Raw genomic sequence first — 15,707 nt, forward strand, 5'->3', positions numbered from 1 at the left:
CATTTTCTAGATGAGGAAACCAAGATAAACAAAGGTTAAGTGCCCATGTTCACACAACTAATAAATGTGCCAGGGTGGATTTGAACTCTGGTCTTCCTCACTCCAGGCCAGAGCTCTATCCATATCACCAAAGTCAAAGGCAGAAAGGTCCCACAGACACCAAAATATTTATAACTAACACCTCTTCTTCTCCAGCATGCCTTCCCTAACCCCTCTTAATTCTAGTGCCTACCCTTCATTAATTATTTCCTATTGATCCTGTCTATAGCTTGCCCTCTGTTTGCATGTTGTCTCCCTTGTTAGAATATAATTTCCTTGTCTTTTTGTATCCCCAGCATTTAGGAGTTTATTGATTGATAACAGTATTTTTTTTGCAGAAGCAAAGAACTCAAAACAAAATATATGCCCATAAACTGAATGGCTGACACTGTGGAACAAAATCTGAGTCATAGGTCTAGAGCTGGGAGGGACCTGAAGAGGTCATCTAGCTCAATCCCCTCATTTTACAAATGAGAAAAAGGAGGCACAAAAGGATGTCTAGGGTCACAGAGCTCCTAAGTACGTGTGCTGGGATTTGAACCCAGGTCCCTCCATCCCTTTATCCACTGTCCCCAAATGCCACTCCTTACATGAATGAGATGGCACATCCCTGCACCATGAGAAATGACCTTGAGATCACAGATCTAGACGTGGAAGGGGCCTCAAAGGTCAGCAGGTCCAACTTCATTTTACAGATAAAGAAACTGAAGGAGAGGAAGGTGAATAACTTGGCCCAGGCGACAAATGTCAGAGCCAGGCTACAAACCCAGGTTCTCTGCTGGCAGAGCCAGAGCTTTGGAGCGGCCCCCCTGAACAGGAGGAATACAGAGAAGGCTGGGAAATCTTACAGGAGCTGTGACAAAATTAAGTCAGCAGAACCAGGGAGAGAGCATACACAATTACTTCAACAGTGTAAAGGGAAAGAACAAAGGTTTGCAATGGAATGCTGTGTAATTAGAACAGGCAATCTTGGCCCTGAATAAGGGATAAGAAAATGCTTCTCCCCCAGTTTGGGTGTGTAGAACACTGAAGATACTGTCAGACTGGGCTGGGTGGGTTAAATTCCTCTTTTTCTCTTGTCTTCAATCAAATCAAACATTTATTAAGTGCCCACTCTATGCCAGGCACTGTGCTAAGCACTGCCTTGTTTCTTCTGTTATTAAGGCTAGCTCTCTAGGTAGGGGAGAGGGACCAGGAATATGTTAGGAATAATGATGATGTAAAAAATATACACACCTATATCAATTTTAAAAAAGCTTTTAAGCTTCCTAATTAACACAATTTCTTCACTTTAAAAATGACCTCACTACTTAAAGTGATATAAGCAACTTTCTGTTAGTTTTTAAATTAGAGCGGGATCATCCTTAGAGGCGATCACCACAACTTTGAAGAGTTGATGACCTAACAGTGTGAGGGAGGGTATAAAGATATGCAAGGGTTGTTTCTTCTCAGAAGAATGGAAGCACCAAAGAAGGCAAGGACTGTTCTGTTGTTAGTTATCCCCCGCATATTGATCAGAGTAGGCAACTACCATATGTGAAGCGGATCCACAAAGGTTTACACAAGAGCCTAAGGAAAGGCCGGCACCCCTTGGGTCTGGAGAAGAGAACGTGTTTGACTGAGAGAAAGGGCAGCAAAAGCATCCTCAAGGCAGTGCCTGAGTCTGTCCTCAAGAACTGGGAGGCTATTCATCAGCAGAGGGAGCAGCCGATGGGGGAGGGGGCCCTGTCCAAACAAGCCAGCAGGGACAGCATGGCTGGAACAGAACGCACGTCGGGAGAGCTGGGCAGGGCCCTGATTGAGGCCTTATGCCACTTCTCAGCTTCACAGGAAGTATGATGCTGTTCTACAAAATGGCATGGGTGGGGACAGTCCTGGCTTTCAAAAAGGCCAGGTAACCCATCACAACTTCCCACTCCCACCCCCCACCAATGAGCCTGCCCTGGCCCAAGGGAGTTTAATACCTAAGTGAATACATTGACCATAGTGGTTAAAACAGCCCCACACCAAAGCCTTGTCACAACTAACCTGATGATTTATTTACTACTTTCTTGGGTTCACTATGATAGTTCTTTGCGAACCATCGGAAGGAACTCTGAGGGAATTACCAGACCCCTGCTTTATGAAAAGAATCTTCAAAAAGGAGAGAAAGACATCTGTGTGATTCCTTTTAGATACAACAGTAAGAACTGAAAAGTAAATTCTCAAGTTCTTTATATCTATTACCTAATTTGATCCACACCACAACTCAGTGAGGTAAGTACCATATTAAAATATCTCCATTTAGGGGGCAGCTAGGTGGCGAAGTGGATAAAGCCCTAGCCCTGGATTCAGGAGGTCCTGAGTTCAAATCAGGCCTCAGACACTTGACACTAGCTGTGTGGCCTTGGGCAAGTCATTTAAACCTCATTGCCCCTCAAAAAAACAAACAAAATATCTCCATTTAACAGATAAAGAAACTGAGTTTCCAAGACCTTCAGTCACAATTCAAGCCCCAAACTCTCTGTATTCCAAATTTCTTTCTACTGAAGTCAATGGCTTCCTGCATGGCCTCTACCACAACAAGAAATGCAAACCAGTCTGAAAGAGACCAGCAATGGAAAGGAAAAAGTGGGATTCATGTCATAAAGAAAAAGCTTCAGGGGCAGCTAGGTGGCACAGTGGATAGAGCAACAGCCCTGGAGTCAGGGGGACCTGAGTTCAAATCCAGCCTCAGACACTAAACACTTACTAGCTGTGTGACCCTGGGCAAGTCACTTAACCCCAACTGCCTCACTAAAAAAAAAGAAAGAAAGAAAGAAAAAGCTTCCTGTACAGCCAGTAGTTAACCAGGACATATCCTTGTTAAATGCCAAAGATGATGTTTCCCTCATCACTCAGTCTGTCAGCCAAGCAAGCTGAATTTATGAAGTACCTACTATGTGGCTCCTTAGCACGGTGCCCAGCACACAGTAAGCCCTAGCTGAGTGAGGAGGGACAGACTCATGCCTATGGTTAAATGCTCCAGCTAATTATACCGGGAGACTGACAAGCAAAGTCCTTGGGCATCTTCAAGGGATCATTAAAAAAAAATTACATTAGAACATTGTGGTGGTGGTGTTTTTAAGGAAGGTAACTTCAGGTCCCTGAGGTGAGGAACTTTCAAAATAAAAATAACCATGGAGTTCAGGCTGCACTGTCCCTCTTCCCCATCCAAATCCACCCCACCTCCAAGAAGCCCTTTCTTTCCCCAGACCCTACAAGTAAATAAGGCCTAACCAAAGGTTCAAGAAGTTCAAGGTGGAGGGTGAGAAAACACACTGGGAACCTTCCTTCTCTCCTTCTTAGAGTCATCCCCCCAACTCTGTGGGAAATCCAGGCCCCCAGCTTCAGAGGGGCTGCAGCCCTGGAGCAGAAGAACCATGTTTGTTCAATGCCAGCCACCTCCCCCCATACACACCCACTCACCATATTCTAGCACACATCATCTCACACACTCACATCACAAACTCATCAAAACACACACATTCACTCACTCATATATTCACTCACACTCAATCTCAGATTCACACATTCTATTACAAACACCTTCACCCTTAGTCTGTCTCACACACATACACACACCAACTCACACACACAATATTCTACCTAATTGTCACTGATATACACTCACAATACTCTATCACAAAGTCTCACACACAACACTGTCAGTCTCACAATACACTCAAAACGCACAACGATCACTCAGACACGCGATCAGTCACACACTCACAACATCATCACATAGCCTCACACAATAAACACTCACACTATCAGTCACACCATCACTCAGCCTCACACTCACAACCCCATCACACTTGGCCTCACACACTCACAACACCATCAGTCTTACACTCACTATCACACATCCTCACACAATACACACAACACTATATCACAGGCAGACACACATAACACTATCACACTCATTCTCACACATTCACAACCCCACCACACTTGGCCTCACACTCACAACACTATTAGTCTCACTATCACAGCCTCACACAATACACTCACAACACAACGATCACACTCAGACATACACTCAACACAATCACACACTAACACCATCACACACTTAAAACGTTATCACACACACAGACCCCCACCCCCTCGGCCGCACACACACAACACTCACAACACTATCACACACCAACTCTCTCTCTCTCTCTCTCAGACCCCCACCACCCTCGGCCTCAAGCCAAGGCGCCCCCCCTCACCTCGTCAGCGCTCAGCTCCTCCATCGCTTTCCTCTTAATGGTGAAAGGCGTCGGGGAGGGGGGCGTGGGGGCCGGGCCGGGGTCCGTCTCTCCTCTCCTCCGGGCGGCGACGGCGGCTGCAAGGGGCGGCGGGCGGCCGCGCACGATCCCCGACGGGGCGGCCTCAGAATTGCATAGTCAGAGGGGAGGGGAGAAGAAGGGGGCCCCCGGCGGAGGCGTCCCGGGCGGCCAGGGGGGCTGCGCCTGGACGCGCGTCGCCGCGGAGCCTGAGGCCGCCCGCGCCGCCTCCTGATGCCGCCGCGCCGCTAGGGGAGAGCGGCGCCTGGCCCCGGCCCGGCCCGGCTCCCGCCCGCCGGGCTGGCTGCTCCTCGTGGCGGTCGCTGCAGCAGCCGCAGCCCGGGCACTCGCTCTCTCCCGCGCCCCTGGCCTGGCTTGGGCGCGGTTCGGCTCTGGCGGCCCTGCGGGCCCTGGCGGCCCTGGGCTGCGGGCGAGACGTGCGCCGAGGTGCGGCGGGGCCGGAGCCTCGTCGGCAGACACTGATCGTGCCGCCGCTGCTGCCGCCACCGCCTCCTCGGGCAAGGCCGGCCGCCACGCCACGCCACGCCCCGCTCTGCCGGCCTGTCTGCCCGCCCGCCCGCCTGCGCGCCAGAGCCCCGCCAGGGGCCGGGGAAGGGGCCGGGAGTGCGGGTGCGTCGGGCCCGAGCGCGAAGCCTCCTACCCCTCCGCCCGCCGCTGGCCCCCCTGGCCCCACCAAGGATTATTCATCAAAACAACAGGGCGGCCATCTTGGAAAGGGATCACGTGACTCCCGCCAGGGAGGCGGGGCTCTCGGCCCCCTGAAGGAGGCAGCCAATGGGAGCGCGGGCCCCGGCGCGCCGGCGTTCCTTTTCTCAGAGCGGCGCGGCCTCCGCTCTTCCTCCTCCCCACCTTCCCCTCCTCCCTCCCCAGCTCCCCAACAGCGCCGGGAGGCGGGAGGCGGGAGACGGGAGGCGGGAGAAGGAGAGAGGCGGGCGGGGCGAGGAAAGGGGGCGGGAAGTCGGACGGATGGCTGCCATGGCAACCGCGCGGGGGAGGGCGGGGGCAGGGCGCGCGGGGACGTGGACTGGGGGAGGCGGGACGGAGACGAGAACGAGGCTGAGACTGAGACTGAGCCTGAGACCGAGGCCGGGCCCGAGGCTGACACAAAGGGGGTCTGACAGGCCGCGGCCGGGGGGGTGGGCTGCGCGTCCTCGCCGTGTGACAGTGTGCAGCACGCACCGCCTACGTACGCACCCCGACACGCACGCACCCCAAGGCCTGGAGGAGGGGGCAGGGTGTAATTCTGAGGAACACCGAGCTGTGCGTCCTCCGGTTCTGGTGGTGTACTCCCCCGAGGACTGAGGGGAGGGGCGGAACCCAGCCGGGGGGCAAAACTGGGTACACGCGGCCCACGAATACGCACGAATAGCCCTCATCTGCACACCCCCCGTGCGGGGGCGGGGATGGGCGCGGGGGGAGGGGTGCTCTCAGTAGGGACTGTGTGTCCGCAACCAAATTGTACACACAGCCTCCATGCAGATACTCGTACGCCCCGAGACGTAATGGGGCCCTGAACGGCATGTCCTTATGGCCAGATTGTGTACGACACACGCACAGCAAGGCCTGGCAAAATGTGTAAAATATAAAATGCTTAATCCCATGTGACTGACTGATGAAAGCCTGTGGAGAACCAAGCTGTGTGTCCTCATAGGAGTGTGTACACACCACCCACCTACGCACAATCGCACACACACAAATAGCCTCGTCACCACATAGCATACGGGGGGGGGGCCCTGGGGGGGGGCTGGAGCTCTCCGAAGGATAGGGGGGCGCTTCGAGTCCTCACAGTCAGATTGTGAACACAACAGCCACACGCACAAAATAAGCTTTGTCAGTATACACACACCCAAAGACTTGGGGCGGGAAGGCGTACCTGGAGCTAGGAATGGGGCTCTATGTCCCCATAATCATCATGTAAACACATCACCAGTTTACCCCTCATTCCCATACACACAGACCACCAGTCTTTGAAGGGTGGAGATACATGGTTTCCAAATCAGATTATGTACACACCACCCACAAACACACTAACACAACCAACATCTCATCACTAGACACACAAAAATACATCTTATCTCCATAAACACAAGCACACACCCTTTACCATATACACGCTACCATCATATACCTCACCATACCCATACTGCCTTCACCATGCCCAAATACACATCACCACACTATACGTCTACATCTACATCCCCTCACTATACATATACACCTGCTACCACATAACATACAAATTCGTTGTAGATAATCACAATTTATTATGCACACAAATATATTTCACTTTACAGAGACCACATATACAAATACATCCCTTCACCATATAGACAAAATGCATAGCCTTCACCATGCACACACACTAAGACCACCATTTACACATGCTAAAAATACAGCTCAATATATTGCACATATGCTTCACCATACACACAAACACATATACACCACACTCATACACTTAACCATAAACATAAACACACCCCCTCATGTACACTCTCCTCACCATATACCCATACACCCCCTCACCATGAACACAAACACACCTCAATAGACACAATAACTTTACCATACAAGGTCAAATACACCTTATTGTACAAACACACACACGCACCCTGCAAAATGAAATAAAATCTCATTTCTAGAGGCATTCTCATAGCAAATGTCTCACTGTTCACAGTCTCATCTTTTTTTTTTTTCTTGGTCTGCTAAGCTCATCCATCTGTTTTGAGATAGCTGAGTGTGAAAAGATGGAACATGAGCAGAATTTCAGCTAATTTGACTTTGTTGGCTTTTTAAGAAAACATCTTGGTTGAACTATTTGAATACATTCAGAAGATGATTAAGTATGGGAACTTGAAGTAATGGAATAATAGAAAGTTTTTAATCCCATGACATACAGTTCAATCTATTCCTCACCCCAAAACAATGAGTAAAAAAGCATGGAAATCAGGAGCTACAGACAAGGGTACCAACATTTCCTGATAGGCATGTGTATCCAAGCTGACATATGGAAAATACAAAGTGTTATTGCCAGGATTGAGTTCCAAGTTTTATCACATACAAAGAAAGTATTTGATTTCTTACCTGGTTGTAATTTTAAAGGCTGTGTTCCAAAATTGGAACAGTTAAAATTCACTTCATATAAGCTTAAATTTAGTTACTTGACTGCTGGATATTTAAGGAATTTGTGAGTTAAGGAGGCAGCTGGGGGCTTTGTAAAGTATCTGCAATCCAGGAAAAGAATTCTTTTGTGAAGAGATTATCTGGGAAACTATTTAAGTCAAGTAGAGTATTGCCAGTAATTATGTGAAAGCAGCTTTCACCTTTGAATTGTCAAAGTTTTGTATAAAATACAAATGCAACCAATTCATTTCAATCTGAAGTAGCCTATGGTTCAGGAACCCCCAAGCTCTGGCTTCACACGGAGTGTGTCAGATTTTAGGGACCTCCCCAGAAGGGTTATATTTTCTCTTTGACTTATGCCCTTTCCCAGAGTTTGTTCAAGAAATCAACAAATAAATTCCTATCTATCTAGATTCTCCAGATCCTATATTAACATTCAAGGTAAGGGCAGCTAGGTGGTGCAGTGGATAAAGCACTGGCCTTGGATTCAGGAGTACCTGAGTTCAAATCAGACCTCAGACACTTGACACTAGCTGTGTGACCCTGGGCAAGTCACTTAACCCTCATTGCCCTGTAAAAAAACCAAACCACAACAACAACAAAAAAAAACCATTCAAGGTAAAAATTGCATGTTAGGTAGAGGACAACCTTTATTTCACCCTGAAGAAAATGACAAAGGTGCAAAGCATCTATAGGAACCCTTAAACAATTTCAGAAAAAAATGCTCAAGATAGTTCACAGACTCCTCTCAGAAGGGAATTGAACATGGGGCTGTCAATGGAGCAACACCATGACCAAATCCCTCAGTCTCACATCCTACATAATCCTTCCTAGATTCATAGGACTACATTATGATTCAGATTCCCCATAGAAGGCAAATGCAGTTTGGGATTATTAGATATTCACTCCTCCTTCCCATCATACTTACATTATCTGAATAACTCAGTAACAATGAAGAACAGAATACGGTCTCTCTGTTCCCCCATATCATGGCTTCTATCCATTGCTGCTTCTTGAACTCTGTGGCCACATGAATGATGCTCTTCTTGTTCCAAAAAGCAAGCCCTTCTGGGCAAGATCTATATTTCTTCTCTTTTCTTTTTTTCTTCAATACCAAATTTTATTAATTTTTATTTTAAAAATATTTTCATTATTAAATATTAAATTTAAATATTTCATAATTATATTTTTAAAAAATAATTTAACATTCAGGGTTTTTTTTTAAATTTTGAGTTGTAAATTCTCTATACTTCTTTTCCAAAAGGGCAAATCTCTGCAGTCTTGAACATGGGGTTATTCTTGACCCAACACCCCAAATTGGCCTTGCCCAGGAAATCTCCCTTTTCTCCTAGAATATTAGATTCCAGGACAATAGTGCTTATGAAATTAAAATCCTCCCTTCTCTACAAAGTATGCTAGGTTCCAGAACCTCAACCGAAACTTCTCCATCCAAGAGTGCCAATGATCTCTTACATGTCTGATCTCATTAGATGGAAAGCCATCCTTCTTGATCCAACCATTCTTGTCCTCCTGGCTATTCCTTGCACTAGACAGTCCTATCTCACAACTCTGCATTTTCACTGCCTTTCTCCCATGCCTGGAATCTTGTTTCTTCTCTTTCTTTTTTAAAAATTTAATTTAATTAAAAAATAATAATAGGACAGCTAGGTGGCACAGTAGATAAAGCACTGGCCCTGGATTCAGGAGGACCTGAGTTCAAATTCCGACTCAGACACTTGACACTTGCTATGTGAACCTGGGCAAGTCACTTAACCCTCATTGCCACACCAAAAAAATAATAAAAATAATAAACATTTTTATCTATAGTTTTGGGTTCCAATTTTTATCCCTCTTTCCCTCCCTCCTCTCCCCTCTCCTTGAGGTGGTAAACAATCAGATATAGGTCATACATGTACGATTATGTAAAGCATTACCATATTTGTCATTTTGTACAAGGAAACTTGATTAAAAGAAAAAAAATGAAAGAAAGTGAAAAACAGCATGCTTCAGTCTGTTCCATCAATATCAGTTCTTTCTTTGGAGGTGGATAGTATCTTTCATCAGTAGTCTTTTGGGTTTATCTTGGATCATTGTATTGTTGAGAATAGTCAAGTCATTCACAGTTCATCATCAAACAATACTGATGTCTCTGTGTACAATGTTCTCTTGGTTCTGCTCACTTCACAATACATCATTTCATATGTCTTTCCAGGGAATTTTGTTTCTCCTTACTTCCAATTCCTGACTCAGTTAACTAAGTCTCAGCTAAAATTCACCTTTTTAAAAAAAAAGAAATTAGTTAATATAAAATGACAAATATGGTAATGTTTTACATAATCATACATGTATAACCCATATCTGATTGCTTACCACCTCACAGAGGGGGATGGGGAGGGAGGGAAAGAGGGATAAAAATTGGAGCCCCAAACTACAAATAAAAATGGTTATTATTTTTTTTAAGTTAGTCGATAAACATTTATTGAGCACCTTCTATATACCAGGCACTGTGCTAAACACGGAGGATACAAACATAAAAAAGAAAGATAGCCTCTGCCCTTGAGAATGATTTGGGGATGGTAGAAAAATTAATCAGAGAAGGTCCCTAAAATTCACCTTTGAAGGAAGCCTTTCTCAGTTTGTCTTAATGTTAATGCCTTCCCTCTGAGATTATCTGCAGTTTAGCCTGTCTGTATCTTGTTTGCATATAGTCTTCCCCCATTTGACTGGGATCTTGACTGTCTTACTTTTCTTTGTATCCCCAGTACTTAGTACAGTGCCTGCCACATAATAAATTACTTACTAAACCAATGTTGGATGAATGAATATTATTGTCTCCCTGGGGGTTATTTACTTCTCCATCTTTTCCTTCCTTCTCATTTCACATCGCTGTGATGCCTTCTACCACTGCCTCCTCCTTTGCCCATCTCACATAATGAGGTGGCCCTTCTTCCTTAACAAGGAAAATCTCTTTACATGCACAATCACATTCCACCCAAATTTTGTTATGCCTACTCTTTCACTTATCTTTGATCTTTCCCTATCTGCAAGGTGCTTCCCTACTGCCCATGAACATAACCAATTGCCTTAAACATCTCAGGCCATCTCTATATCTTACCACTGGACCCAGATGGCTCTGGAGGAGAGAGTGAGGTTGGTGACCTTGCAGAGCCCTCCCTCACTTAAATCCAATTCAGTGCAAGTCATGACATCACCTCCTGAAATCTTGGTCCTTTTTGAGAATGAAGGACAAACAACAACCACCATCATACCTACATCTCCCCCCATGCTCAATAAACCCCCATTTGATCCATCCATCCCCAGCAGTTATGGTCCCGTATCTCTCTTCCTTTTTGTGACTAAACTCCTTGAAAAGGCCATCTACAAGTGCCTATACTTCCTCTCTTGGCTGTTGGGTTGTACAGTGAATAGAGCACAGGGCTTGGAATCAGGAAGACTCATCTTAGACACTTACTAGCTGTGCGACCTTGGGCAAGTAACTTAACTCTGTTTGCCTCAGTTCCTCATCTATAAAATGAGCTGGAGAAGGAAATGACAAATCACTCTAGTATCTTTGCCAAGAAAACCCCAAAAAGGGATCACAAAGAGTTGGACACTAACTGAAACGACCCAACAAAAACAACTTTACCTTTTGGTGTCCCCCACCCCTCTCCACCTCCCCACTTCTGCCCTTTTCACTGTCTTATTGTGGTAGAAGGGTTTTCATAGCTCTATGAGCTATACCATTCAGGGTTATCCAAGATGGAAAGGTATAGAATTGGGCAGAGAGTTCTGACAAAAAGTGATCCACTGGAGGAGGAAATGGTAAACCACCCTAGTATCTTTGCCAAGAAAACCCCAAAAAGGGATCACAAAGAGTTGGACACTAACTGAAATGACCCAACAAAAACAACCTTACCTTTTGGTGTCCCCCACCCCTTTCCACCTCCCCACTTCTTCCCCTTTCACTGTCTTATTGTGGTAGAAGGGTTTTCATAGCTCTATGAGCTATACCATTCAGGGTTATCCAAGATGGAAAGGTATAGAGTTGGGTAGAGAGTTCTGACAAAAAGTGATCCACTGGAGAAGGAAATGGCAAACCACTCTAGTATCTTTGCCAAGAAAACACCATAGATAGTATTAAAATGATACAAGAGATGATGCAGAAAGATTAGCATCTCAAGTTGGGAGGTGTCCCAAATGGTCCCATAATTTCTTTCTTTCTTTTTTTTTTTGCAGGGCAGTTGGAGTTAAGTGACTTGCCCAGCTTACACAGCTAGTAAGTGATAAGTGTCTGAGGCCGGATTTGAACTCAGGTCCTCCTGAATCCAGGGCCAGTGCTCTATCCACTGTGCCACCTAGCTGCCCTGGTCCCATAATTTCTTTTTTTTTTTAATTGAATAGAATTTTATTTTCCAAAATATATGTAAAAACAAATTTTAACATCAATTTTTAAAAAAAAATTGTGTTCCAACTTCTCTTCCTCCTCCATTACCACCCCCCCAACTCAAGCATTTCAAAATAAGTTATACATGAGTAGTCATGGAAAACATTCCCACATTAGCTAGGTTGTGAGAGAAAACAGTCAAAAAACTCCCAAAACTTCAGACTGAGGAATTGTCAAAGAGAAAAAAAATTTTTTTTAAAAATGTGTTTCCAGGGGCAGCTAGGTGGCGCAGTGGACAGAGCACCGGCCCTGGAACCAGGAGCACCCGAGCCCAAATCCGGCCCCAGACACCCAATACCCACCAGCCTCATGACCCTGGGCAAGCCACCCAACCCCAGTTGCCTCACCAAAAAAAAAAAAAAAGAAAAGAAAAAAAAATGTGTTTCCATCTATTTTCAGATACTATCACTTCTTTCTCTGTAGATGGGTTGCCATTTTCATAAGTCCTTCAGGGTTATATTGGACCATTGCCTTGCTGAAAATAACCACATGCTTCCCAGCAGATTATCTTACACTATTGCTGTTATTTTGTATACAGTACATTTCACTCTGCTTCAGTTCATGTAGGTCTTTCCAGGTTTTTCTGATAGTATCCTGTTCATCATAACCTAAATAAGGTACCTTAAACTTAACAAAGAATTTTCTTCATATTAGCCCAGCAAAGTAGATACCATATGTTTTGCCATTATATTCAATCATCATAACTATTTCCCTCCATCCTATTCCCTTCCCATGATATTTACTCTATTTTCTATCTTCTTTTAAACCATTCCTCCTTAAAAGTGTTTTACTTTTGACTGTCCCCTCCCCTACTCTGCACTCCCTTTTTTTTCACTCTTCCTCCCTTATCATCTTCCCCTCATACTTTCCGGTAGGGTTAAATAGATTACTCCTCCCAACTGGGTGTGAATGTTATTCCCTCCAACTCTGATAGTCTTTGAGCTAATTCTATGTTCCAAATTTTCTTCCTCCCTCTCTCCTCAACCCTCCCTATGAAATCAAGCAATTCAATATGTCATACTTGTGCTGTTATGCAGAACATCTTTACCTTCCTCGAAAGTATTTTGCTTTTTTCTACTCTCTTCCCGAATCTGCCCTTCCCTCCTTCCCCTCTCTTCCCCCCTTATCTCCCTCCCTTCCCTCAGGGCAAAAATATATTACTATACCTACTTGAGTATGTATGTTAGTCCTTCTTTGAGTCAATTCTGATGATATTAAGGTTCACTCACCCCCCAATTCCTTCCCCCTCTTCCCCTCCCCTCCATAAGCTTTTTTCTTGTTTCCTTCATGTGAACAACCTCTCCCCAGACCATTTCTCCCCTTCCCCCTCCCCCAGTCTATTTTTCCTACATTTCAACCCTATTTTAAGGATGTCATTTTGGGTTAGTTAGGTGGTACAGTGGACAATGCACCAGCCCTGGACCCAGGAGGCCCCAAGCCCAAATCCGGCCCCAGACATAAGACACCCCACAAAGAACAAAACATAACATTCCTTCATATTCAGTTCAGACCTGTGTCCTCTGTTAAATCCTTACTGAGATAGTTCTTATGAGTTTGAAGTATTATCTTCCCATGTAGGAATATAAATAGTTTGATCTTTTAATATCCCTCATGAAGTCTTTTTCCTGTTTATCTTTTTATGCTTCTCCAGGGTCTTGTATTGGAAAGTCAAATTTCTATTCAGTTCAGGTCTTTTCATAACAAATGCCTGAAAGTCTTCTTTCTCCTTGAAATTCCGTGTTTGCCTCTGAAAGATGATGCTTAGTTTTGCTGGATACGTGATTTTTGGCTGTAGTCCCAGTTTCTTTGCCCTCTGGAATATCTTATTCCATGCCCTTTGGTCCTTTAATGTAGAAGCTACTAGATCTTGCTTTATCCTTATTGGAGCTCCACAGTATTTAAATTCCTTTTTTTCTAGCTGCTTGCAATATTTTCTCCTTGACCTGGGAGTTCTGGAATTTGGCTATAATATTCCTGAAGGTTTTCCTTTTGGGATCTCTTTCAGGAGGTGATCGGTGGATTCTTTCAATTTCTATTTTAGCATCTGCTTCTAGAATATCAGGGTAATTTTCCCTCACAATCTCTTGGAGGATGGTGTCTAAGCTCTTGTTTTGGTCATGGTTTTCAGGTAGTCCAATGATTTTCAAATTATCTCTCCTAGATTTATTTTCTAGGTCAGCTGTTTTTCCAAGGAGATATTTCACATTGCCCTCTATTTTTTCATTCAATTGGATTTGCTTTACTGTGTCTTGGTTTCTCATAAGGTCACTAGCTTCCATTTGTTCAATCCTAATTCTTAGGCAATTATTTTCAGCAGACAGTTTTTTAATCTCCTTTTCCATTTGGCTTTTCAAACTGTTGACTTTTTTCTCATGACTCTCCTTCATTGCTCTCATTTCTCTTTCCATTCCTTCCCCTCTTTCTCTACATCTTCATTCTATCTCTCCTACTTTCTCTTCAAAGTCCCTTTTGAGAGCTTCCATGGCCTGAGACCAGTTCATATTTTTCTTGGAAGCTTTGGATGTTGGAGCTTTGACCCTATTATTATCTTCTTCTTCTGAGGATTTATTGTGGTCTACCTTTCCCCCAAAGAAGTTTTTGATGGTCTTCTGCTTTCTCTGCCTACTCATCCTGGCTTACTATTTCTTGGTTTTTTACTCCTTAAAGTGTAGCACTGCTTCCAGGACACACTGTTCATGCTACAGTGTGGCCCAGGGGGTGATTGGACTTCCCCATAATTTCTTGAAAAATAAAGGGAGAAGAAATGGAAGCAGTGTCAGATTTCACATTCTAAGGCTCAAAGATCATTACAAATGGTGACCGTAGCCATGAAATTAAAAATCGCTTGCACCTTGAAAGGAAAGCTATGGCAAATCTGGACAGCCTGCTAAAAAGCAGAGATTTCACCTGGTTGATAAAGGTCCATGTAGTCAAAGCTATGGCTTTTCCAGTAGCAACATATGACTGTGAGAGCCGGAGTATAAGGAAAGCCAAGTACCACAAAATCAATGCTTTCAAATTGTGGTGCTGGAGAAGACTTTTGAGAATCCTTTGGACAAGAAGAAAGTAAAAACAGTCAATACTTGAAGAAATGAATTCCGGCTATTCACTGGAAGGTCAAATACTAAAGCTTAAATACTTTGGCCACATAATGAGAAGACAGGACTCATTGGAAAAGACCCTGTTATTGGGAAAGATAGAAAGCAAAAGGAAAAGGGGCCAGCAGAAGATGGTTAGATAGTATCATGGAAACAATGAATATGAACTTGGATTGACTTCTAAAGATAATGGAACAGAGAAGGGCCTGGATGTCATGGTCCATGTGGTCATGAAAAGTTAGACAGGACCAAACAACAATGACATATTTCTTTCCTCTCACTCTCTTAACTCTCTATAATCTGGCTTCTGACCCCATCATTCAACTGAAACTGCTCTTTCTAGAGTGACTAATTATCTTTTTTGGGTGGTGGGGAGGAAGGACAATGACTTGCCCAGGGTCACACAGCTAGTGTCAAGTGTCTGAGGTCCTTCTGAATCCGGGGCTGGTGCTTTATCCCCTGTGACACCTAGCTGCCCCCTAATTATCTTTTTTTTAAAAAAAAAAGTATTTTATTATTTTCCAGTTACATGTAGAAATAGTTTTCAACATTTGTTTATATAAGATTTCCAATTTCAAATTTTTCTCCCTCCCTCCCCTAGACAGCAGGTAATCTGATAAAGGTTATATATACATAATAACATTAAACATATTTCTGCATTAGTCATGTTATAAGAGAAGAATCAGA

General features: G+C 44.4%; 1 protein-coding gene across 4 annotated transcripts in view; it reads right to left on the minus strand.

The window, feature by feature from the left end:
• The window catches only part of UBE4B (ubiquitination factor E4B), a 125,555-nt gene extending 120,522 nt beyond the window's left edge, over positions 1-5,033 (minus strand). For 2 of the 4 annotated variants that reach the window (XM_043992125.1, XM_043992124.1), the window contains exon 1: positions 4,278-5,032. In XM_043992125.1, coding sequence (XP_043848060.1) covers positions 4,278-4,301 — 24 coding nt within the window. In that variant the 5' untranslated portion in view covers positions 4,302-5,032. Of the gene's footprint in view, positions 1-4,277 lie in introns of all 4 variants that reach the window. The other 2 variants (XM_043992123.1, XM_043992126.1) reach the window with 2 other exon arrangements.
• Between the last annotated feature and the right edge of the window lie 10,674 nt (positions 5,034-15,707).

This window comes from Dromiciops gliroides, chromosome 3 (genome assembly GCF_019393635.1).
Source record: "Dromiciops gliroides isolate mDroGli1 chromosome 3, mDroGli1.pri, whole genome shotgun sequence".
NCBI classification, from domain to species: Eukaryota; Metazoa; Chordata; class Mammalia; order Microbiotheria; family Microbiotheriidae; genus Dromiciops; species Dromiciops gliroides.